General features: G+C 41.1%; 1 protein-coding gene across 1 annotated transcript in view; it reads left to right on the top strand.

Moving 5' to 3' along the window:
• Positions 1 to 14238, top strand: part of VLDLR (very low density lipoprotein receptor) — a 32221-nt gene extending 17983 nt beyond the window's left edge. Inside the window, exons 3-20 of the mRNA XM_010725623.2 lie at positions 3580 to 3733; positions 4673 to 4795; positions 5669 to 5791; positions 7185 to 7556; positions 7658 to 7780; positions 7861 to 7983; positions 8432 to 8551; positions 8627 to 8752; positions 9140 to 9311; positions 9623 to 9847; positions 10022 to 10140; positions 10521 to 10660; positions 10776 to 10917; positions 11231 to 11377; positions 12283 to 12372; positions 12757 to 12831; positions 12933 to 13102; positions 13562 to 14238. Coding sequence (XP_010723925.1) covers positions 3580 to 3733; positions 4673 to 4795; positions 5669 to 5791; positions 7185 to 7556; positions 7658 to 7780; positions 7861 to 7983; positions 8432 to 8551; positions 8627 to 8752; positions 9140 to 9311; positions 9623 to 9847; positions 10022 to 10140; positions 10521 to 10660; positions 10776 to 10917; positions 11231 to 11377; positions 12283 to 12372; positions 12757 to 12831; positions 12933 to 13102; positions 13562 to 13597 — 2580 coding nt within the window. The 3' untranslated portion in view covers positions 13598 to 14238. The remainder of the gene's footprint in view (positions 1 to 3579; positions 3734 to 4672; positions 4796 to 5668; positions 5792 to 7184; positions 7557 to 7657; positions 7781 to 7860; positions 7984 to 8431; positions 8552 to 8626; positions 8753 to 9139; positions 9312 to 9622; positions 9848 to 10021; positions 10141 to 10520; positions 10661 to 10775; positions 10918 to 11230; positions 11378 to 12282; positions 12373 to 12756; positions 12832 to 12932; positions 13103 to 13561) is intronic.
• The last annotated feature ends 8415 nt before the right edge of the window (positions 14239 to 22653 follow it).

A 22653-nucleotide genomic window follows, 5' to 3' on the forward strand; every position in this document is an offset into this window, starting at 1 on the left:
CAACTTTGGCTCGGTGGCATCCAGCGGCGCTGGCGTGGCTCGCTTCGGGCCAGCTGTAACCACCATGGGGGATCGCCACCTGGCGGCGAGGTTGAGCCTTGCCCGCGCTGAAGCCCTCGCGAAGCGGGCCCTCACAGGTAGCTCAGACGGTGATTGTTGCCGGTGTCGATGTGGTTACCTCTGCAGCAGTGGAACTTGAACGTTAAGTTAGTTGCATGGTCGATTAAAATCATTTTCCCTTTGATTGGAGGGATAATCAATGAACGGACTTCTCTCTTTCTCTGGGATCTGAGGTCTGAGCTGCTCTTCTAGGTGGGTGGTGGGCAGTTGAAGTGTATTGTTGGCCCTCATTTGAGCTGAAGGCCTGGGAGCAGCGTGCCATAATCTCCTGACTAGTACTCTGACGTGCACTGAAGGGTTTGGCTTTGGTTGTGTTCTCAACACGTGCTTATAGAGTTAGGCTTTGTAGTTCCAGCAGTGTGCTGCAGTTTAGACATGGGCTTTGCTGGGTGGGACCCTGCCAGGAGGCTGCCTCCTAGTTCTCCTGGCATAAATGGGAAAGAAGTGTATGTTCAGACCATGCCTCCATTTCCTGATCTGTAGACGGCTCCCATGCCTTCTCTACGGTAGACACAGGCCCTTTGGTTATGCAGCTGTAATGTGAACATTGGAGCTTGCTGGCATTGATACCACTAGTGTGTGGTAGTTAGAAATTATATGAGGAGTCAGGCATTGCAGGCAGCTCTAGTCCTCTGAGTTTCTTCATTCACTTCGAGGTAGTGGCCTCCCAAAGCAGCTGGCTCTGCTTGTTCCTCTGTGTGCGGGTTTCCCAATCACGATTGCAGGCTTTTCTGGTAGTTGGTGTCATATGACAGCACACAACTGTCACATGTCTAGCTGTCCTCAGACAAGTAAGCTGACGATCTGCTTAAGGAGTGGAGACAAGTGGTTAAGGCAGAGCTAAGAGAAAAAGTTTTGGATGCTTTAACTTAGTTGGTAATGGTAACTGTTCCTTCACCCTGCTTGTAAGTTCGTTCCTCAGAAGTGGGTAACCTGGGAAACAGTACAGTGATGTTTCTTACACTTGGCCTGTGTAGTTATTTGTCTTCTATTCTTCCACATAAGACTTTCCTAAAGAGAATGAAAGGTGTGAAGGTGCTTCTGATGTATGACCAGCACATGCAAAACAGCTTTTGAATTAATGGTTGTTTGATATCAATCTGAAAATCACTAGATGGCTAGTGACAGAAGCAGCAGCTGAGCTATGAGGCTGTTTCAAAGAACGGTGGATTAGAGGTAGCCTCTTGCTTAAATGTCTGCCTGGCATTGCAGAACTGTGCTTAGTGCAGGATGGGACTGAAGGTGGTGATTAGCTGGAGCTTGCTGAGTGCGGCCTTCAGAGCTTGAGCACTAACTTAAAGAAGTAGCAACAGATGATGACTTTGGTGGGTGAGTGTTTGGTGCTAACAATTCCTTATTTGTTCACAGGCTGACAAAAGTAGTTGCTTTGGTAGGTCAGCTACAAGAGAAATGGCACCTCTTTGGGATGCCTCCTTGTTATGACTGTAAAGTTATAGCTTTAACTCCCAGCTCAGCTCCTTTTCCATTTAGCTTTGTGGGGAGCTTCCCTGTTGTTTTTGGTTGAAGTGGTGTTACGCTGTAAGTCACAATATACTGTGCAAGCCTTTACTAAGTTATTCTAGCTTGAAATAGCATAACTAAAGACTGCAGAAGTTATTTTGGGATCTCCTGAGTGGCAGGCTTAGTCTTATAGCTCTAGTGTGCTATTTTGGGAATGGTTGGCTGTTCCCACTCCAAATGCCTGGATAAGAATGTCTCAAAACTAGCAGGAGTCAGTCACTTTGTGTTTTAGCTAGTAATACAGAAATAACTAGAATGCTGTGCGACCAGGCAAGCAGATGTCTACTTCTGTTAGAGGCAATCGGACAGTAGGGTAATGCCAACCAATAGCAAGCTGATAGCTGTGGCCTCTGTACCCACTCAGCTGGCTGAGGTCTCCCCTCTGGCACTACTAGGCAAGCTGCTTGTTTGACAGCTGTTGACCAAGCAGTGTTAATGTTGAAAAACTTGTGTTGGAAACTGCCTGCTGGCACAACTCCCACCCTGAAAAGGAGTGATGGAACTACAGAGTGTATGTGCTGATGTTCAGTTGTCCTGGCACTCCTTAAACAGTTCCCACAAAACAAATTGTTACAGCTTGACTCTGTCAGTGTTTTACTCAACCAGTAAAACTGCTGAAACATCAGCAGAGCTCAGTAAGTTGCTATTTCAAATCATTTACTTACAGCATGAATTTACATTATACAGTTGGCAAGTAAAACTGCCCTTGTTCTTCTTGCTTATGCTCTGTCCAGTGCTTGTTGTTTTCTAATTCCTGAGAGCTAGCAACATAATGTGAAATGGATCTGTTTCAGAAAGTGGATTGGCTTCCCTTCATTTGGAAACTGTCTTGCATATTGCATGTCATACACAGAAGATACAAAATAGCAAGTTGAGTTCTACTAAAATTAGATGCCCTCTCAAGGTTGTGGAAGGCTGAAACAGAGCACCACCATTACAGTAGATCAAGGAGGAGCAGGACTTTTACATCATGCCATAGACATGTGCATCCAGAACTCATGCATATACTCACTTGCCTGCAAGCATTACGTGGAACAGCTCTGACTTCTCTGCTGAAGAGGCATGCTGCTGCTTTCACTGACAGTTATAGCAGGGCTTCAAGACAAAGTATATTCCCTTGAGGGACAGGGACATACCATTTCAGGATGGAAGATATTCTGGAGAGTTCACTTCAAGCGTCATGCACAAAAGAGTACCTGACTTAAGCATATTAATAATCAGACTTAACAGTTTGGAGACAAGAGACTTAATTTATCACTTCTTTCTAGAACTATCTTGCTCTCTTACCATTATTCTTGACCTAGCTTTAATAATGAGGAAAAAAATTCAGATATGTCATCGCACTTCCTTTTGCATCTAGCAAGGAATTCCTCTGTGGGCCCTTGCTTATGGGGACTCTGTTAGCAGTCAGATAGTGGGAACTAATTCTGTCCATTATTGTAATTTTTGCGACTTTGGGGCTATTACTGAAGTAACTTGCATGATGAAAAAATGTCATTCAGTTATAGAGCTGATATCTAAGCCACCTTTACAAACGTCTGGGGTTGTAATATGTTAGTTTCAGAGTACTAGAATGCCAGTCCAGTTTGAAATTCAGTCATGTTTAAAAGTAGCTTGCTCAAAGTCTGTGGAGTTTTTAGAATGCAGTGATAGGCGGTAGGTAGCAGGAGCCTGTTCATGAGCATCCCTTTCCCCTGTAAACTTGACCCTGCCTTAAAAATGGAAGCTCAATATCGTGAACACTGAGACTGGTTTACTGCTATTTGGCAGGTAAACTGTTACACTGCTTAATCTCTGCAGTTGTACAGTGAAGGAAAGCTGCTGATTCTACTGTCGTGATTCACAAAGGTGACAATAAAATAATTCAGAACTTGGCATCAGCATGAAAACATCTGTTTATTGAGTATGGGATGAAACAAAGGAAATAGTGCTATGTAGCACAGGGGCTCAGATTCTTTTCTTTTCATTGAAGGTGCAAAAACAAAATGTGAGGAATCCCAGTTCCCATGTAGTAATGGACGTTGTATTCCTTTACTCTGGAAGTGTGACGGTGATGAAGACTGTTCAGATGGCAGTGATGAAAGTGCTTGTGGTAAGTAGTCAAGCAGCTGTAATCCCTCTGCAGCTGTACTCAGTAGTTTGCAGTAGGGGTTAACAGCAGAAAATGGATAACTGGAGATGTTTATTCTGACCAGCACTTCTTACAGCTCTAATACAGAGTAGAGGAAAAATTGCATAGAAAAGCTGGGGGACTATCTGGATATCCTGTATCAGTATGATTCAGCTGAATTTTCCTAATTCCTGGAAGTCTTCTGATATTGAGAGAGAGGCTCATGATTGAAACTTTATTTGCTGGGGTGGCAATTGCCTAGAATGCAATTCTTAGTTTTTGCTTTAAAACACAATAGAAGCTTGTTGCCGTTAGTATGCAGCTGATGGCTATTGCAAAGTTAGATATCCTGTTATGTGTGAAAGTGGTTCTCCTGCATTTCATGTAAATGCTGATTCTAGCTCTGGCTGCCAACCTGGTGGTTTTTGTTGACATGAAGGCCAGGGCAGGTGACTAGACGTACTTAGAGACAAGGCAGAACAGACTTCATATCCCAGCACTGGTGTGGCTGGACTGCTGGTCTGCTTGAGTTACGCAGTTGGATTACATAATACCAGGCTTCTATAATGACACCACAAATCAAATGCCTTGGTAATGAGCATAAAGTTCAAAATCTGAAAATAGCTGTTAACAGACCTTAATTTAACTCATGTAAATTTTTCTGTCTACCAAGCTACTCTTCTTTAACATTAGCAGTTCTTCAGTATCTGTTTTTGGGAGTATAAGTGTTTCTGTGTGCTGTATAACTCTCTGGGAAGTGTCAAATGGTGGTGGTGTTAGACTGGTGGAAGAAAACACCAGACATCCAAGAACTAAGGTTGTTGCACTGGTTTCCTGTGGGTGAAGTAGCTAATCTCTATCTAGCAACAGAAAAAATGAGATCTGGTATAAAAAAAAAGTGCCTGTCCTTTTCCCTTTCAGTGAAGAAGACATGTGCTGAATCTGACTTTGTGTGTAACAGTGGTCAGTGTGTGCCGAACAGATGGCAGTGTGATGGAGATCCAGACTGTGAGGATGGGTCTGACGAGAGTGCTGAACTGTGCCGTAAGTGTGCCTTGCCTACCAGTGCAAGCAAGCCAGAAGGTTACAGCCATTTGACTTCTTGCTTGCTTGTCACCTGGCTTGCGTCCTTTAAAAAAACAAACAAAAAAAAAGTTTCACTTGTCTTGGAAATGCACCTCTTTAAGCACTAGCTTGGCTTTGGTCACGTCAAGGTCTTGACAAGACTTACTGCTGATTAAAAGGATTCGGAACTGGGAAGTCTGCACTTGTTCTTGGCTAAAGATAGCAAATATAAGATTGCTTAGCATCTCTAATTGTAACAGAACAGTATTGCAGGCCTGTGTCTTGTTCAGAGTGATCCATCCTCCAAGACAGCTACTATGCAAGTTTACCAGGGCTAGCCATAGGAAATAAGTGACTGACTTTGAGCTGGGGGGACAGAAGCAGAAGTACTAATCTCTGACTATGAGATTAGCAGCATCAATCCTAAGTACAGTCCTAATTAAGAGATACAGGTCTGTGGGACCTGTGAAGCCTCATTCTTTATCACTAGGACCTATGCTAAGGTGCAATCACTGTATTTCAGCCCTGAGCTTAAGTTCACTTTGTATTTACTCTTGCCTACTACTGCATATTACATAGTCTTCTACAGTTTAACAGTTTGTGATGTTCAGTCACAAAAGCTACTGTGACAGAGATACTTCTAAAAGATGCTTCCAGTTCTTTTTTTTTTTCTACTGAATACTACAGACTAATAAAACCTCTTCCATGGCAGAGCCAATGATTTCATTGGATTCTGGCTGTGTTCAGAGCAGAAACCTTCCAGATTCAACTTTCAGGACAACTGCTAAAATCCAAGATCAATAGCTCTTAAATTTCAGAACTCTTAAATTGAACTTGAACTTCTTTCAATAGATATGAGAACATGCCGGGTAAATGAAATCAGCTGTGGTCCTCAGTCAACCCAATGTATCCCAGTGTCCTGGAAATGTGATGGTGAAAAAGACTGTGACAGTGGAGAAGATGAAGAGAATTGTGGTAAGGGATGAAATGGTGGCTGCATAACTCTATTTGAAATTGACTTGTCTGAAAAGGAGCTAGCTGGACAGTATACCTGGGAAGATAAATTCCTTATATCACTATTTACTTAAACCTATTTGTATTGCAGCCCACTTAATAAAGCAAACCTTTTCTTACAGTCCTCTTCTTAACTTTGAAGTTAAGAAGTACAACAGTGAAAGCTATTCAGCATCTGTCTTTTTCTGTGGATAGTTTTGGCAATAGCTGTAGACTTAGTTACATGTCAGACAAACCATCAGAACTTGTTCTTTTCAGGGTTTCTTAACAGGTAACTCTAGTTGCTGCTTATATTAAGTTTGTCTCCTAAAGATGTAGCTGGGATTTGTGACCAAGGAGGCAGCTAATCTACTACATAGCCCTGTTTTACAGTATTTTGCACACTTATTTGAATGTGTAGATTAAGGAAGCTGGGTTTCAAGCGTTAAGGAGCAACTTCAAGCCAGTCTACAAGTGAAGCCAAAGCTGCCAGTTAGAGTGCAGTGTCTGTGGTTTGTTCTAATGTTTTTGCTGCAAATGAGTTGCCTGAGGTGTCCTGAGACAAATTTGCTGTAAGCAGAGTTACAGGGCTCGCTTCTACCACAGCTACCTTGCCTGGGTTGCTAATGAGGTATAGATCTTTGGACTTGTACTCTGCATCTGTGGGGTAGCTGTCTTTTTCAGCAAGCAAATTATTTAACCTGACAAGTATATCTACAGACAACATTTCTAATGAAGTTGATAGAACTATCAGCCTAGGCATACTGAGCTGCTAGCTACATTACTATAAAACCAGTGTTATGTGTACCACTGTGTTCTGTGGTGCAGATTCTGTACCACTTTAAGCAGTTCTGTGACTGCTTAATGTCACAGGACCAACTTTTGCAAGATCTTCATCAGCTTATCTTCAGTGGCCCAGGTAAATGGGCCACTACTATCCTGGGGATCTGCACAAAACACTTCAATTTCAAACTACAGTGCATGCTGACCATCTGGCTACCAATACTTTAGACTGTATTCCAGAGTTAGCAATTCTCTTACCTTCTGTCTCTGGTTCACAGGTTCTGAGCCTGTTTTCCTGAAGGCTAGCATGCTAAAGCAGAACAAACTCACTGCTTCAGAGGGAGGTTATTTTCACTCAGTAGCTCAGAACTGATGTTTCTCACTTTTCATACTTAAGGCAAGGACAGCAGTTTACATGTTGCGTGTGCCTTGTAGGTGGTCAATCAGGTTATCCTAGAGCCTTCTTTGTACAGGATATTGACCTACTGTCAGCTTACAGCTGATGGAGCAGAGAAACTGAGAAGCAAAACATGTTAATTCAAAAGTCTTCCTTGTGATAACCTGCTAATATTTTTCACTCCTGTTACTCCAGGCAACGTGACTTGTAGTGCAGCAGAGTTCACATGCAGTAGTGGACAGTGTATTTCCAAGAGCTTTGTCTGCAATGGTCAAGATGACTGCAGTGATGGTAGTGATGAGTTGGAGTGTGCACCTCCAACATGTGGTGTTCATGAGTTCCAGTGCAAGAGCTCAACTTGCATCCCTATCAGCTGGGTGTGTGATGATGATGCTGACTGCTCTGACCACTCTGATGAGTCTTTGGAGCAATGTGGCCGACAGCCTGCACCTCCTGTGAAGTGTTCTACCAGTGAGGTGCAGTGTGGCTCAGGTGAATGTATCCACAAGAAGTGGCGCTGTGATGGAGATCCTGACTGCAAAGATGGAAGTGATGAAATCAACTGCCGTAAGTTAACTTGGTCCTTCTTCTATAGGAGGTGCTCCTTGGCCTCTGATTTTCCTTTAGCAGACTTCAGGAGTCAAACTGTCTAATGGCTGTCCCCGCAGCTTCTCGGACCTGCAGACCAGACCAGTTCAGGTGTGAAGATGGAAACTGCATCCATGGGAGTAGGCAGTGCAATGGTGTGAGAGACTGTCTGGATGGCACTGATGAAGCAAACTGTAACAATGGTAAGTGGGCAGTTAAGCAAGACTGAAGACTTGCCGAGTTGCTAAAGCTGGCAATCTCCTTATAGTCTTCATTATCTCAGTTATTCAGTGTTCTGGACCTGGCAAATTCAAGTGCAGAAGTGGAGAATGCATAGATATTAATAAAGTGTGTAACCGTCAGGGAGACTGCAAGGACTGGAGTGATGAGCCTCTCAAGGAATGTAGTAAGTGAACGAACTTCTTATGCATTGCTGACTAAATGATTTCTCAGCTGTCAGATGTTGAGCTGAAATACCTATGTGTATTTACTTAATAGCAAAAATAAACAAGAGTACCCCAGTTAATAGGACTGTCTTTATGGTAGCCAAACTGACTATTGGGATGACTTTGTGACCTGAAGATACATGAGTCCATTAAACTCTGAAGGTTACAGGATCCTCATATACATATATATAGTATTATTCTTCTGCTGACTACTTATAACACAAGCAGCATGCTGATAGCTAAGCATATGTGGTCTTGAGGTGGTTTTCTTGCAAATGACTTCAAGTACCACTGTGGTTTTTCTCTTTGTGAGAAAGCAGATGAGGTCTGGTACAGAACTCCATGACTAAGATTTCAGGACTACATATATATGCTGTTTAAGAAATGACCAATTCTTCTCTTCTATAGACGTAAATGAATGTTTAGTCAACAACGGTGGATGCTCTCACATCTGCAGAGATCTTGTTATTGGCTATGAATGTGACTGTCCAGCTGGGTTTGAGCTTGTAGACAGGAGAACCTGTGGAGGCAAGTATCAAATAAGTTAATAGTAAACCTACTAGTAGTACTGTAGATGAGAACAAAATTAATTTCTCTTTACAGATATTGATGAATGCCAGAATCCTGGTATCTGTAGCCAAATCTGTATCAACTTAAAGGGGGGTTACAAGTGTGAATGTAGCCGTGGCTATCAGATGGATCTTGCTACAGGAGTGTGCAAGGCTGTGGGTAAGTATTGGCATAAGACAATATCCCTAAGCCTGAAGTCATTGCTTTGAAGTGAGGCAGGAAGTGATGTACATTTTCATGCTGTTGTAGTTATGACACTAGCTGTGCTTTTAAGAACATAACATGTACAGGCCTGGACAGTCCTAGCATTCTGAATAATGCATGGCAGCCTTTAAAGCTACCATGTCTACATGGCAAACTTTTTCCCAGGGGAGGAGGGCGTCCATCATAAAGGAAGAAAAGAATGGGGTATGGTACAGCTGTTTGTCAGCATCCATTTCCAAGTGTGGAATGGCAGATACTAAATACTCGTTAAAACTGTCTTAAAGGCCATTGGTGTGTGACTTGATGTCTAGAAACATAGATAATATATACTTTTTTCTGCAGGGAAAGAACCATGTCTAATTTTCACCAACCGACGGGATATCAGGAAGATTGGCCTTGAGAGAAAAGAATACATTCAACTAGTAGAGCAGCTAAGAAACACAGTTGCTCTAGATGCTGATATTGCTGAGCAAAAGCTTTATTGGGCTGACTTCAGCCAAAAAGCAATTTTCAGGTAAATGGACTTAGCCTCTCACTCTTAGTGCTACATTTAGCATCCTGCATTTTACTCAAGATTCTCCTGTAGGCTCTTGTGCTGAGAACTAGATAACTGATGTCCATGACTAAGCAGAGCAGGTACAACCTCCAGGAGCTAGCATGTGTATACTTGTTGCACTTCCTTGTATCAGCTTCAATTATGACTTTTTCTAAGGTGTCTGTTTTACAAGTACATCTTCTAGAATGCATGCAGCATTTGCTGAAGTGTGCAAAGCTGTAGTCTGTGGTGACAAAGAGGAGTAAAAGCAAGTAATTTTTGTTTTCCAGTGCCTCTATTGATACCCGTGATAAGGTTGGTACACACACTAGAATCCTAGACAACATATACAGCCCTGCAGGAATTGCTGTAGACTGGATTTACAAGAATATCTACTGGACTGATTCATCTGCAAAGACCATTTCAGTGGCTAGCCTGAATGGCAAGAAAAGAAAGGTTTTATTTCTTTCTGAGCTCAGAGAACCAGCTTCTATTGCTGTGGATCCTCTGTCTGGGTGAGTATTTGTCCTAGTTCTCTGGAAAGAAGAAATCTGCTATCTAATCCATGTGTGTTCCGATAACTGGTTTACACAGCCTTTGTCTAGCTACTTGTTAGCAAATGTCATAATTTAAAAGTGATACTATACATTACTATAGTGTGTTTATATAACATAAATTCTGCTTCACAGCTTTATGTACTGGTCAGACTGGGGTGAACCAGCAAAAATTGAAAAAGCAGGAATGAATGGATTTGACAGACAGCAGCTTGTGACAACAGAAATCCAATGGCCTAATGGAATTGCTCTAGGTATGTTGAGTTTGTCTCTGTGCCAGAGGTAGTGTGGAGCTTTAGCAGTCTCTTGGCTACAGAAGTCAAGGTCATCCTTTAGAGAACTATTTTCAGCTTTTGATATTGGGAAGTTCTTGCATGCCTAGAGACGCTACAAACAGGTGCAGCACTTCACATGCTGAAGTGGTAACCTTCCCTGCACTGTTCTGTATCTAGCTGAGGCACAGTGCGCTTAGACAGCACTGCAGCAGTTTTCTGCATTCCCATATAATAAGAAACAATATGGTAGCATTGCAAGTATTCTTGAGCCTGTGGGTGTTGCAGCCTTCGCAGGAAACTCTGGCAGTCTTGTCCATGTAGCCAATAAGTGGTGTTTGGTATTTCTTTTCCCCTCCTAGATCTTGTAAAAAGCCGTCTGTATTGGCTTGATTCTAAGCTACATATGCTGTCAAGTGTGGATCTGAATGGCCAGGATCGTAGACTTGTGCTAAAGTCTCATATGTTCCTTCCTCATCCTCTTGCCCTAACAATATTTGAGGTAAGAATGGCTTGCTACAGTACTTGTCAGAGCTGCTTTTCTTCCTAGTATGTGGCTAGCAATAATGGTGCTGAAAGAAACACAGAGATAATGGGAGGTAATGACTGTTTTCTAGGATCGTGTATTCTGGATTGATGGAGAGAATGAGGCAGTCTATGGTGCCAACAAATTTACTGGAGCTGAATTGGTCACCCTAGTAAACAACCTCAATGATGCTCAGGACATCATTGTTTATCATGAACTTGTTCAGCCTTCAGGTAATTACTACAGTTTATAGTTATATCAACATACACTTGCATGAAACCTGCCGTGATTGTGTGTTAGTGAATGGTATCCTACCCCTGTATAGTTATCTAGTTCATTTTGGTACTTGAAGTTTTCTGCTAGTCTAGCATCCCCACTGGGTTTGAGAGAGAATCTAGTTGCAATTTTTCTTGCTTGGGCAGAGCAGATATAACCTGCAGAGATAAACAACTCACCAGAGCAACTACTGAGCAAAAAATTATGCTGTACCTTTGGAGCAAGAAAGCTCACTCCTGTCAATCACTTAAAATGAACCTGTACCAACAGGCAGGAACTGGTGTGAAGAGAACATGGTAAATGGAGGCTGTAGCTACCTGTGCCTGCCTGCTCCTCAGATAAATGAACACTCTCCAAAGTATACTTGCGCATGTCCAGCTGGATATTTCTTGCAGGAGGACGGTCTTAGATGTGAAGGTATGGTAACAAACTTCTTTCAGGATGGATGGGGAAAGAATTGGGAATCAGGATACTAAACCTGTAAGAGGCAAACATGACAGTACAGACTGACAACTTTGCATGAGTAAATCTGATGTAATTCATCTTGGAGAGGGTGGTCTTGTAGCATGCATTAAGCTGCCCTCCAAGTCTGCAGGTACTGTTCGAAGTCCATGCCTGGCTTCTGTATCATCATCATTTGCAATAAGACCTTGTGCTTCCGCAGCTTTCTGCAGATAGCAGGCATGTGCACAAAGCATATCTAGTCCCTTTGTTAGAAAACTAAGGGTATAAACTAACATTGCTTTACAGTGAATCCACTATCTTGAAATGCTCATGGGTTAATCATGCTGAGTTTGTGTACCTCCTTCCCACTTCCAAGTAAACCTGCTGCTGCTAGTATGCTGAGCGCTGGCTGTGTGGCAGGCTTGTTTGTCCAGCCTAGTGGTAGTAGTATCTCCAAGGTGTCTCTTAATAAATTGCATGTCAGTTGACTGCTCCAGTCAAAGCAGTGAATGTGAAGATGTGGTTCTCCATTGGCTGAAGGTAGTGGCTGCTGTATAGGATAACTATGAATGTCAAAGGCTGTATTTGAACTTTATGGAACCAAATATTATATAGAGAGCCTGAAATGAGGAGTTGGGTGGCTTATATTTTCAATAGAGCTTATGCCTGTTTAACTGGCTTACTTGGTTCATGGAATCATTTTTGATCAACACCTTCAATAGAAGCTATACTTAGTGAAATAACTAATGTTAGTGTTTCCAATAAAGCTAACAAGCTGCATGACCATTCTGCCATCTGCTAAACATTCGCTGCCATGGCTGTCTAAGTTAAGCCATTGCAGAACTTCAGGATTAACTGGGTTCTTGATCTATAATTAGTTTCAGGTACTGGAACAACTGTGGCTTACACTGAGGCTAAAGATACCAGCACAACTGAAAAATCTCCAACTGTTGGACTAGTTCCTGGAGGTACTGGTCCCAATAACTCAGATTGCTAAACAAAAGAGAAATGCAACTGACCTACTAGCATACTTGAAATCTTCTCCTTTGCATGCAAGTAGAAAAAACAAGCTACTTCATGTATGTAGTAGAAGTACAACAGCTGGAGTATGTGATAAACAGAATTTATTTATGACTGTATGGAACCTGTAGGTTCCATGAAATGCCAAGAGTGCTCAAAGAAGGGTAGCAAAAAAACTTACTGTTAAGATGAAGCCTCTTAGCACTGTTCTTATAGAATATTAACTTAATAATGTTGGAGCAACTTTTGGGCTTAATGTCTTAGTAAAAAATCTGAAAAAATCTGCTAGTTTGTGATTAAGCAACCTCACTACTTTATGAATTCTTGTGCAGGATTCAACACAAGTGGTGTGGTGTCTGAAGTAGCTGCAAGAGGAGTAGCAGGAGCTTGGGCTGTTCTTCCTATCTGTGAGTACCATTTGTTGAGCTCACTTTTGGTGAGATAAGCTCTTGTTCACAAGTTTGACTTGATGCTACTCTATACTTAAAATGTATGTCTCTTCCTAAAGTACTGCTGGCGATGGCTGCAGTGGCTGGCTACTTCATATGGCGTAATTGGCAGCACAAGAACATGAAAAGCATGAATTTTGATAATCCCGTCTATCTGAAAACTTTAGAAGAGGATCTTGCAATTGATATTGGCAGACATGGTGCTTCAGTTGGACACACCTACCCTGCAGTAAGTAAACTGATTGACATGCCTGAGGTTCCAGGCTAGTCTTCAGAGCAGATGTAGCAAAGAACTGCCAGTTGACTTTCAAGATGAGGCTGGATCAGGCCCTGAGCAACCTTATCTAGCTGTGCATGTCCCTGTTCATTGCAGGGCAGTTGGACTAGACGACCTTTAAAGGCCTCTTCCAACTCTAAGGATTCTATGATTCTGTAAATTGGGAGAGGTGTCTGTTTTTGGAAAGCAGAGACATATTGGAGGCACAGAAACTACTGGGCTGAATCAACTGAGAGTTCATACTTTTAATCAAGATTTAAGTCATAGTAGGCAACTTGTAAACCAGTGCGAGTATGGTTTCTAGCCTGCAGAACTAGCACCTACTTCAGACTGCCCTATACCAAAGACTTGCATTTTTTTTTGTCCTTTATTGGTAAAATTGTAATTAACATGCTGCTTTTCTTTTTACAGATATCTGTTGTAAGCACAGATGATGATACGTTGTGAGCACTGGATCAGCAATCACTTTCAGTTTACTTTGTGTTTTACACTTACGGGGATGATAAACATGCTTGTGGCTGAAAGACTTCCTCCATTCTTGGAAGAATGAAGAAACTTTCTCTGTGTATGGAACACTTACATAATTAGCTGTTTTATACAGCTTAACAACTAACTCTGTAAATACCTGTCCACAACAATTCAGCTTTTAGTGGTTACTGTTTTATCAGTAACCCTTGAATTGGTCAGTCGGTAACACCACTGGCCAAATACAAAGCACTTTCCATAGAAAGCCATATTCCAGCCACAACTTGTGCTATAGTATAACAGCTGTACATATGTGTATATGCCACTTGTAAATATTTCTGGAAAATCACTATCAAGCACTTTGAAATACTTAAAATGTAAATTATTGTACACTGTCTTTTTCAATAGTTGGGGCAATGGCAATAGGAGAAAACGGGTTACTATGATTGCCAAAAATTTGTAAGCATAAGTAATTTTGTATGTATGACTGAAACAATCTTGTCTGTTACCTCTTAAAACTCTACATGAATCTACTATGAATCTTTGGGGTTCTCTTTGGGGAAACCACTGTAAATCTGAAATTCAGAGAAGGGGTGAAAATAAAAATATATTAAAAAAAAAAACAGTTAAAGTATTGGTCTCAGTTATTCTCCTTCCACTGAAGTGAAACATATCTCCAGAGTCAGTCAGAGTGTGAAGTGCTGGCTGAAGTTATTTCAGTAGTACCTAGACTGTAAAGGCAGTACTGACCTGCCAGCTGATTGAGGGATCTGACAGTGTTGTCTTTTGTAAGAGTCTGGCTGGACAACTGGAGTAGTATTTTTTTAGCTACTGTCAGTCCTCAACTACGCTTCCATGCATAAGAGGTAGTACTGACAGATGCTACATGCCAGAGGTGGGTGTCAAAGCAGTGTCAGTCAGGTAAATGCCTTGCATAGTACAAGCTAGCAGTGATGCGAGTTGTTAGCCCTTATTCTTGATGGCAACTATGGTGCTGGTGCCATCTTAGTGCTTACGTTTGCGTGAAGGAATGGCGGAGATGTAGCTGCTTTGTTCACCATGGTAGCCTGCTCTGGGAGTCTCAGGGTCAAAAAACCTATGTTGCTACACGTGTGAGGTAGTGTTCCCTTCCCTTCTGGAGCAAGAGCACTGTCTGATTTGGAATAGGAGGGGAGGAACTGAGCCACTGTGTGAGTGATGCTGACCTTTGTACTTTATGACTTTTGGTGCTCTGCCTTCAACAGATGCAGTAGGTCGATCTGCTGAGTTTTTCCCACTTGCTTGTACCTTGGGACATTTAACTTAAAATGCAAGTAAAATGCAAACTGAGTTAACAATTCACCTTAGATTGTCAATTTATAGTAGTGGTTCTGATCACCTTCACTGCTGGAGCCTTTCTCCTAAGTGACAACAAGAATTAATAATAAATTCTACAACTGTTCTGACTCCTTAGAAGGTGGAATTCATCCCCCTAGCAGTTGTCTAGTGCATTCTGTTTGCGTGTTCAATTTAGTAACACCAAATCTATTCCTTGTACACTAGTGCAATAAAGAACTACAACTGAATTACCTTGCAGGTTCTGTGGTTCAAGTATTTTGCTCTGTGATTAAGTATGTAATCAAGAAATACAAAGATTTTATTAGTTTATGCTATGACTACTTCAGAAGTCTCCAACTTATGGCTAGGGAAGCCATATTCTGCTCAGTCATTTTCTTAATGCCAAATTCATTTTTTGGATCTTGGTCTTGAATTGTCACTCCCATGAACTGTGCTGTACTTTGTTGTGGCTAAGCCTAATGCAGCTGTGATAAAATGGTTAATTTCTCTCCCAGGGTGAAGAAATTACTTCTGCTTGGATAAAGGTTTGAGGATAAGACATGGTCTGGAAGAAGCTAACATTTCTTGGTCTTGCTTTAGTAATGACTTGTTAAGAATTCTCCATCAATTATGCTCTAAAATAATAACCATAAAAGTCAGGACAGGACTTGGATTAGTTCCTGGACTTGGTTCTAATGCCTCTTCTCACTGTGCTTACATTTAGGGCCTGCTCCCTTGATGCTGTTCTCTGTATGTCTTGACAGATGAGGACAGTTTCCAACTTCTGCAGATTTAGGAAACTCACTACTCCTTGGGGAATTGAAGCTTTAGCAAGCTATCTCTGGCAACTCTTGTATGCCTCTAGATGTTTCCTGTATCTGGAATGTGCGTAAAATAACTTGAAAATAAGAGATTACAAGGAGACCTTTTAAATTTTTTGGTTAAGAATACTCTTTACCCCAGAAACTACTCAGCAAAATAAAGTGCCTTTAATTTCAGCCTAATGTGAGAATCATCAGTTAGTTTGGCTTTGTTTCTTTGTTTGTTTTGCTTTTTTTGTTGTTGTTTGGTTTTTCCTGTTAGCTGTCTAACTCAGAATGCTGTGACACTGGTGTGCTGAAATGTGGCAAAATCTAAAGCTGATTTCTCAGCCAGCACTAAATGGAAGCAAAAAGCTTTGCCTTTGTCTTTGTACAGAATATGTTTAACTCCACTTTTTTTTTGCTAAAATTCCTTGCTGTCACTGGTGTCGTACCAAACGCCACCTGGAATAATCAATAAGTGCACTTATGATGTTAACATTCAGTGGAAGTTGAAACTTAAACCCTTTTTTCAGAATCTGAAACAGAAATTGTAAGCTCTAGGGATTTATCTTCTGTTTTGATTTCAGTTTACTGAACAAAGTTGTCAGAACAGTGCTTAGACACAAAAGTTGTTTCTATAGTTCATAGGAGGCCTAACACTATGCCTTCAAATAGCTGGAGGGAGGAGGGAAAGGGGTATAACAGCCAGTTACATAACATGGTCTAAGGGTACATAAAGTGGTCTGCTCTTAGTTGCGGATGGTTTTTCGCTCTTTCACATAGGTTTTTCTGCTCTGCCCTCTTTAATTTTTTTTGTGTTTTGAGATTGTTTATTTCTACTGCAGGCTTGGAAAGTAGTCAGGGATTCCTTCTGTATAAACAATTCCAACTTGCTTAGACAAATGCCTTACTATCTTTGAACAGTTTTTTTTCCCCTGCCATCTGCGTGTCTTTGACTCTGTTTTATTGCCCTGTCATGTGACTCTTTTGGCACCTAATGAAGGTGGTGTAGTGGCACTGAGCACTGCCTCTGCAGCAGTCTGTGGCTGTGTTGATAGTTGCTAAATGGATTCTCAGAGCTCATTCTTACCTGAGCTGAGTGAAGGCCTGCCAGCATGCTACAGGATGTCTGTAAAGGAACACATTCCTCTTCATCTTGCCTTGACACAAATGGTTAGTATTACCAAGTATTGAAAGAACAGGCTTGAAGTGATCTGCTCTATTTAAGTGCAAAATAAAATACATTCATGGTTTATTGTTTTTCACTTTCATTTTCTTAAAAAAAATCTCAGATTTTCCCTATTGAATGAAAAAACCTTTAAGAAGGGGAATGAGAGAGGCTATGAAATCATACAGTTTGCCTGCTGCATATCTAGGCAGTTGAAAATCTAAAATATAGAGTGCATGTTGAATGATACTGGTCTTGATTCTCCCTTGCATAGTCCTATTTTGGACAAGTACATACTTCTACCAAGCTATAAAAACTTGCTCGGAATTGGACCTAATCTGTGGATAAAAATCTAAATTCCACAAACTGTGAACCGATTACAGAAACCTGAAGTTAACTAGGACACACCCTGGTGTATAATGAATTGCTTGAACACAGGAAACAATGGGCACAAAGTCAAGTTAAATTATTTGGAAAAAGAGATTAATAGGTTTTGTTTGTTTGCTGTAGACATACTGTCATGCTAAAGGGTTAATACCCAATTCAGTGGTACAGGTCCAGTTGCGTGGAATGGAATTGTGTGAGTTTAGCCATGCCCAGTGAGAACTCTTACCATTATGAATTCACTGATAGCATGGAGCACCTTCATCTAGCTGCATCCGAATGGACTTGTATGATCACCCTTAAGAATTTGGCTGTGGAGTTTTACACTCTGCTCTACTCTCCATGTATTCTAAGCTCCTCTGGTGGTGCTAAGAAGCTAAGATTTGTAGATCTTGTGTTGCTTACGGAACTGCCATGGAACACGCTCCATGGATGTTTGCTGTGTTGCACCCTTGAAGGTTTATCTGAAGCTTTTCTTCTTTTAAAAGGGGAATATCCGAATAAGTTATTTCCAGTAATAGTTCCATATAATTCACACTGAGACTATAGTCACTCGAGCTTCACAATATTTAGAAGGAATTGGGGAGGTCACAAGCAGTCTTGTTCTGAGGATTAGAGTTGAAGAAGCTCTTGGGCTGCTCATATTTATGGGATAAGATGGTTGACTCATTGTATTTAGTGTTGTAGTGTAGTGTAGCGTAGTCCTGAGCAACCCTTGAGCATAATAACCAGGCTGGAGAAGGAGGATGAGAATAGGAGGGAGAACATAACTTCTGTAGAAAAAGTGGTTTTCAGGTACTTTTTCCCTACATTCTCCAGACATGATTTTTAGAGTTCAAACTTCAGATTGTTCATAAATGAAAATGCTTTATTATTCTGTCAGTCCATAGATTTCAAGTAGTTGGATAGCAACTTGAGAGGATTAGCTTAATGTTCTGAACAGCAATTTCCCTCCAGTGGAAGATATTCATTGTTGAAAGGCCCCTTGGAAATGGTCCCTGATCACTGAATATAGATTGCCATAAGTGCATAAAAGCAGTGTTGCCTCCTGTGAGGTCCCTCTTGCAGCTGCATGCAAATGATAAATTGTGGTTTTGTTTGGGCTACTTTTACTTCATAATTTTTTAGGTCTTTATTGTATAAAAACTAATTTGTACATTTATATCTTTCACTTACCCTTTCTAATTCATGAAAGCCTGTAAATTTGTGCCTATGTAACAGATCATGGTTAGCATCAACTCAGCATAAGAGACAGAAAGCAAAGAAAAAAAATTGATATTTTTAATTTGTACTTTAACTACACTGGTTCCCTAGGCCTAGGTACTCCTATTAGTCTCCATGATAAAATTTGATGGACACGTGAAGGGAAAGATCATTAGAAACGTTTTGTATGGAGCTACCAAGTGTTGATTGCACCTTACCAACCTGCCTACTTTCAGGCTTTCTACTCCATCTTTCACAATATTCTTGTGTACAATCTGTGATACATCGTAGCTAGAAGGGGAGGACAAAAGGAAGGGAAAAAAGTGGTTAGCTGCTTGTGTTGTGAGGGATATGGTCAATGATTTGTGCACTGCGTGGAGGTGGGTAACAAGAAGGGAACCATAGAATCATAGGATCACCAAAGTTGGAAAAGACTTCCAAGATCATCTTGTCCAACCATCCACCTACCACCAATATTTCCCCACTAAACCATGTCCCTCAGAACAACATCTAAAAACTTCTTGAAAACTTCCATGGACAGTGACTGCAGCCAATTCCAGCAACCTGAGCCCTCTCTCAAAGAAGTATTTCCTAACGTTTATCCAGAATCTCCCCTGGTGCAACTTGAGGCTGTTCCCTCTAGTCCTATTGCTAGTTACATGAGAGAAGAGGCCGACCCCCACCTCACCACAACCTCCTTTCAGGCAGTTGTAGAGAGCAATAACGTCTCTCCTGAGCCTCCTCTTCAGACTGAAGAATCCCAGTTCCCTCAGCCTCTCCTCATTGGACTTGTGCTCCAGGTCCCTCACCAGCTTCATTGCCCTTGTCTGAATACACCCCAGCGCCTCAATGTCTTACTTGTAGTGAGGGGCCCAAAACTGAACACAGTATTCAAGATGCAGCCTCACCAGAGCTGAGTACAGAGTTCCTACTAGCAGGACTATTTGTGATGCAAGCCAGGATGCCATTAGCTTTCTTGGAACCTGGGCACACTGCTGGCTCGTGTTCAGCTGAACGCTGACAAAAACTCCCAAGTCCGTTTCCGCTACACAGTCTTCCAGCCTGGAAGACTTCCCTCTATCCTGGGATGAGTCTTGATCAACATCTTTATCAGGAATTCTGAGAAGTGCATAGAGGATGTGATTATCAGGCTTGCAGAGGACAACAAATTGGTGAAGAGGCAGAACACTGGTTAGAACAGAAGTGCTGTCTGTGGATACCTGAACATGTGAGAGGATGGGGCTTGGTAGGGACCCCATGAACAGCAGCACCCAGAGAGATGTCTCAAAGAAGAATACAGCCTGGAGAACCAAGGAAGGCTGTCTCCTCTGCTAAGAGCTCATCAGATCTCATCTGGGTACTGCATCTGGTTTGGGGCCACCAACAGAGGAAGGATATTGATAAAAATGGCCTTATTCAGCAAGCAGCCAGTAAGATGGCTCTAGGAGAGAGCTCTTGCCCTGAGAGAACAGGCTGCAGAAAGAAGCCACATCTGCTGGAAAAAGCATCATTTTATTCTCCAGTTCCATCTGAAATAAATAGCTCAATAATTTTACACTTCAAAATATATTACTACTTCAAGCTCTTGTAGTCTGCTGGTCATATGAAGCTTGAAACTTATTTACTCCCTCTAAAGAATATTCTTACTATCTAAGAAATAGTTATTTTCTAAACTTCAGCTTGTTCCTCAAGTGCTAAAAGAAGTTCTCTCATTAACCTTTTTCAAATAATGACATTTACTAAAATCTCAGTACAAAAATTCAGATTAGATGTGCAATTACTAATGCAAGAACAACTCAGTCATTCTAATTTTCTTTGAAGAAGAAAAAACTATCTCTTTCATTAAGTAGCAGTAGTAGGGGTGTTGTGGAGGGTTTTTTTTTTTGTTGTTAGTTTCATGGTTGCTGGTTGTTGGGTTTTTTGTTTGTTTGTTTGTTTTTGATTGACAAAGTAATTGAGGGAGGAATCTGTCACCACTGAATATATATCTGAACTATTTGTTGTGATCCCTTCAAATTACAAAGTTCCCACTACCAGGTAAATTTTGCCTTAATGATAGAATTTGCACAGTTGCTTGGAAAGAAGTAGATAGCTGACAGATTATTGAATGAGCTGGCAGTAGATTAATAGTTTGCTCTGCATAACCTTTTTTATTCCTTGGACATGTTCATTGCTGATATAAGTTATGTTAAGTGAACACAGAGAAAGAAAAGCTGAAAGCTTCTTATTTACAGGGAGCAGGATTTAAATGGTTTCATGAGAAAAAAGAAAACATGTTAAAAGTGATTTTTTAAGCTGGCAACCTGAATACAAATCACCACCAAATGTTGAAGACTATCATTTTGTTGGCCATTTCAGTAATTCGAAGATCACTTGCAGTCATCAAACATTTCTACTTACAGGATACCATATGAAGGTCCTTTGTTGACCAGTGAGAATCCCTTGCTGGTGAGTGAGGAGGCTGTTCAGTGCTTCACGCATGAATGTCGCTAAGAACTATCCCAACACTTTCATCTGGTGTTCAGCACTTACACGGATTCACTTTGGGGAATGGCCTCTGCAAGCAGCTGTGAAATAAATCAGCACTAATGAAAAATAATCAGCAATCCTGATGTTTATTTTGTTCTTTTATTCATTGTCTGACACTTCAGTAGCAGTCAATTTAACAAAAAACAGTGTGGCGCTTTTCAACATGGTGCTGTAGGGACAACTGAGAAAATGAATGTGCCTTTAAATTAGTTTAGAATGGGAGGAAGCAAAGCATCCAGCCTGATCATGCATTCAAAAAGAGAACAGGAAAACCCCAATCCCTGAACCAGTGTGGGATACAGCACTCACTTCTAGCTGTTCTAAAGCTTGGGTTAGTCCAGAGTAACATTCACCATCCATCTCCTGAGACAAAGAACAAGAATAAGCAAACAGAAGTACATCCTGGATTATTCTGATTCTCAGAAACAAATAAAAATACTGGGGTATTTGGTTACAGAGAAGAGCATAAAATCAATTAAAGCCAGAGGTTAAGCTGCCATATTAACTTGTCTTGCATGGAATCAGTGTTGGTTCAGACTATTACTTTATGAGCTGCCGTGAGTACACAGAAAAGACGTAAAAAAGATTCCCAGTCCCTACTTTGAATATGAATGAAAATCTAAAAGGTGAGTACAGCACAAGTCAGAAGCAGGGAATATACTCTGTCAGTGCTTTAATTCACTTTGGTGCTTTTCTTTGGTGCAAATTGGAAGGAAACTAAACCAGTGACTATTTCCAACTTGACAAATTTATAGCTTAACTTGTCTAAAACTTAACAGTTTGCTTTTAAAAGAAGTACACAGATAAGTGTATCAGGAAACAGTCCAGTTTGCTCTGTACAGTGTGCTTGAAAGAGGGAAATAAATGTGCAAAATTCACAGAAATCCTTAGCCTGGCACAGAAGAAAATGCCTCGCTCAGCACTTTATCTTCTTAAGCGGACAAGCTGACACAGCTAGATACAAAGAGGTATTGTCACTGGATCCCTTGGCTTGTTAGAGTTTCTGTGCTCAAGTCCATCATGTTCTATTATTTATGGTTCATGGACCTTAGAGGTATGGCACGACAACACAGTCCCGTGCTGCGTAAGGAGTCACAGCTGCCTTTGGACTAGGTAGATTTGAAAGGCCATTAAATAGCCCTTGTGGTAAGCAAATGGAAAGTATATTCCAGCCATTCTTCTATTTGTCTCTCATTTCATTTACAGCGAATCTCTTTTCTGTTCATCAGTTTTTCTACGTGTAACATGTAACAACAGATTGGTGAACATTAACAAGAGCTTGTAAAACTCTAGCAGAGCATGGAGGGGATGCAAGTGCATGTATGAACACTCATAAATATAAGGAAACATATATAAGCAGATTTCATTTATGGATGGCCAATGATACCTCTTTCTTAACCAGATTTACACAAAGACTTGAGGTGATTTCTACTGTTCTGCTACGTTGGCTTTCCCATTAGGTCGTGTATCCTGGTGTGCATCATAAGAACATTTACTTCACTGTTAGTTGTAAAATTTTTCAGTATGCTGTGCCTAACGAGAGAGAAAACCAAAGTTACATATGAAAATTGTAATGCAAACACAGAAATTGTCTTTATTCCATGAGCGGTAGTGCCTGAGATGTAAGCAGCGAG

This window comes from Meleagris gallopavo, chromosome Z (assembly GCF_000146605.3).
Source record: "Meleagris gallopavo isolate NT-WF06-2002-E0010 breed Aviagen turkey brand Nicholas breeding stock chromosome Z, Turkey_5.1, whole genome shotgun sequence".
NCBI classification, from domain to species: Eukaryota; Metazoa; Chordata; class Aves; order Galliformes; family Phasianidae; genus Meleagris; species Meleagris gallopavo.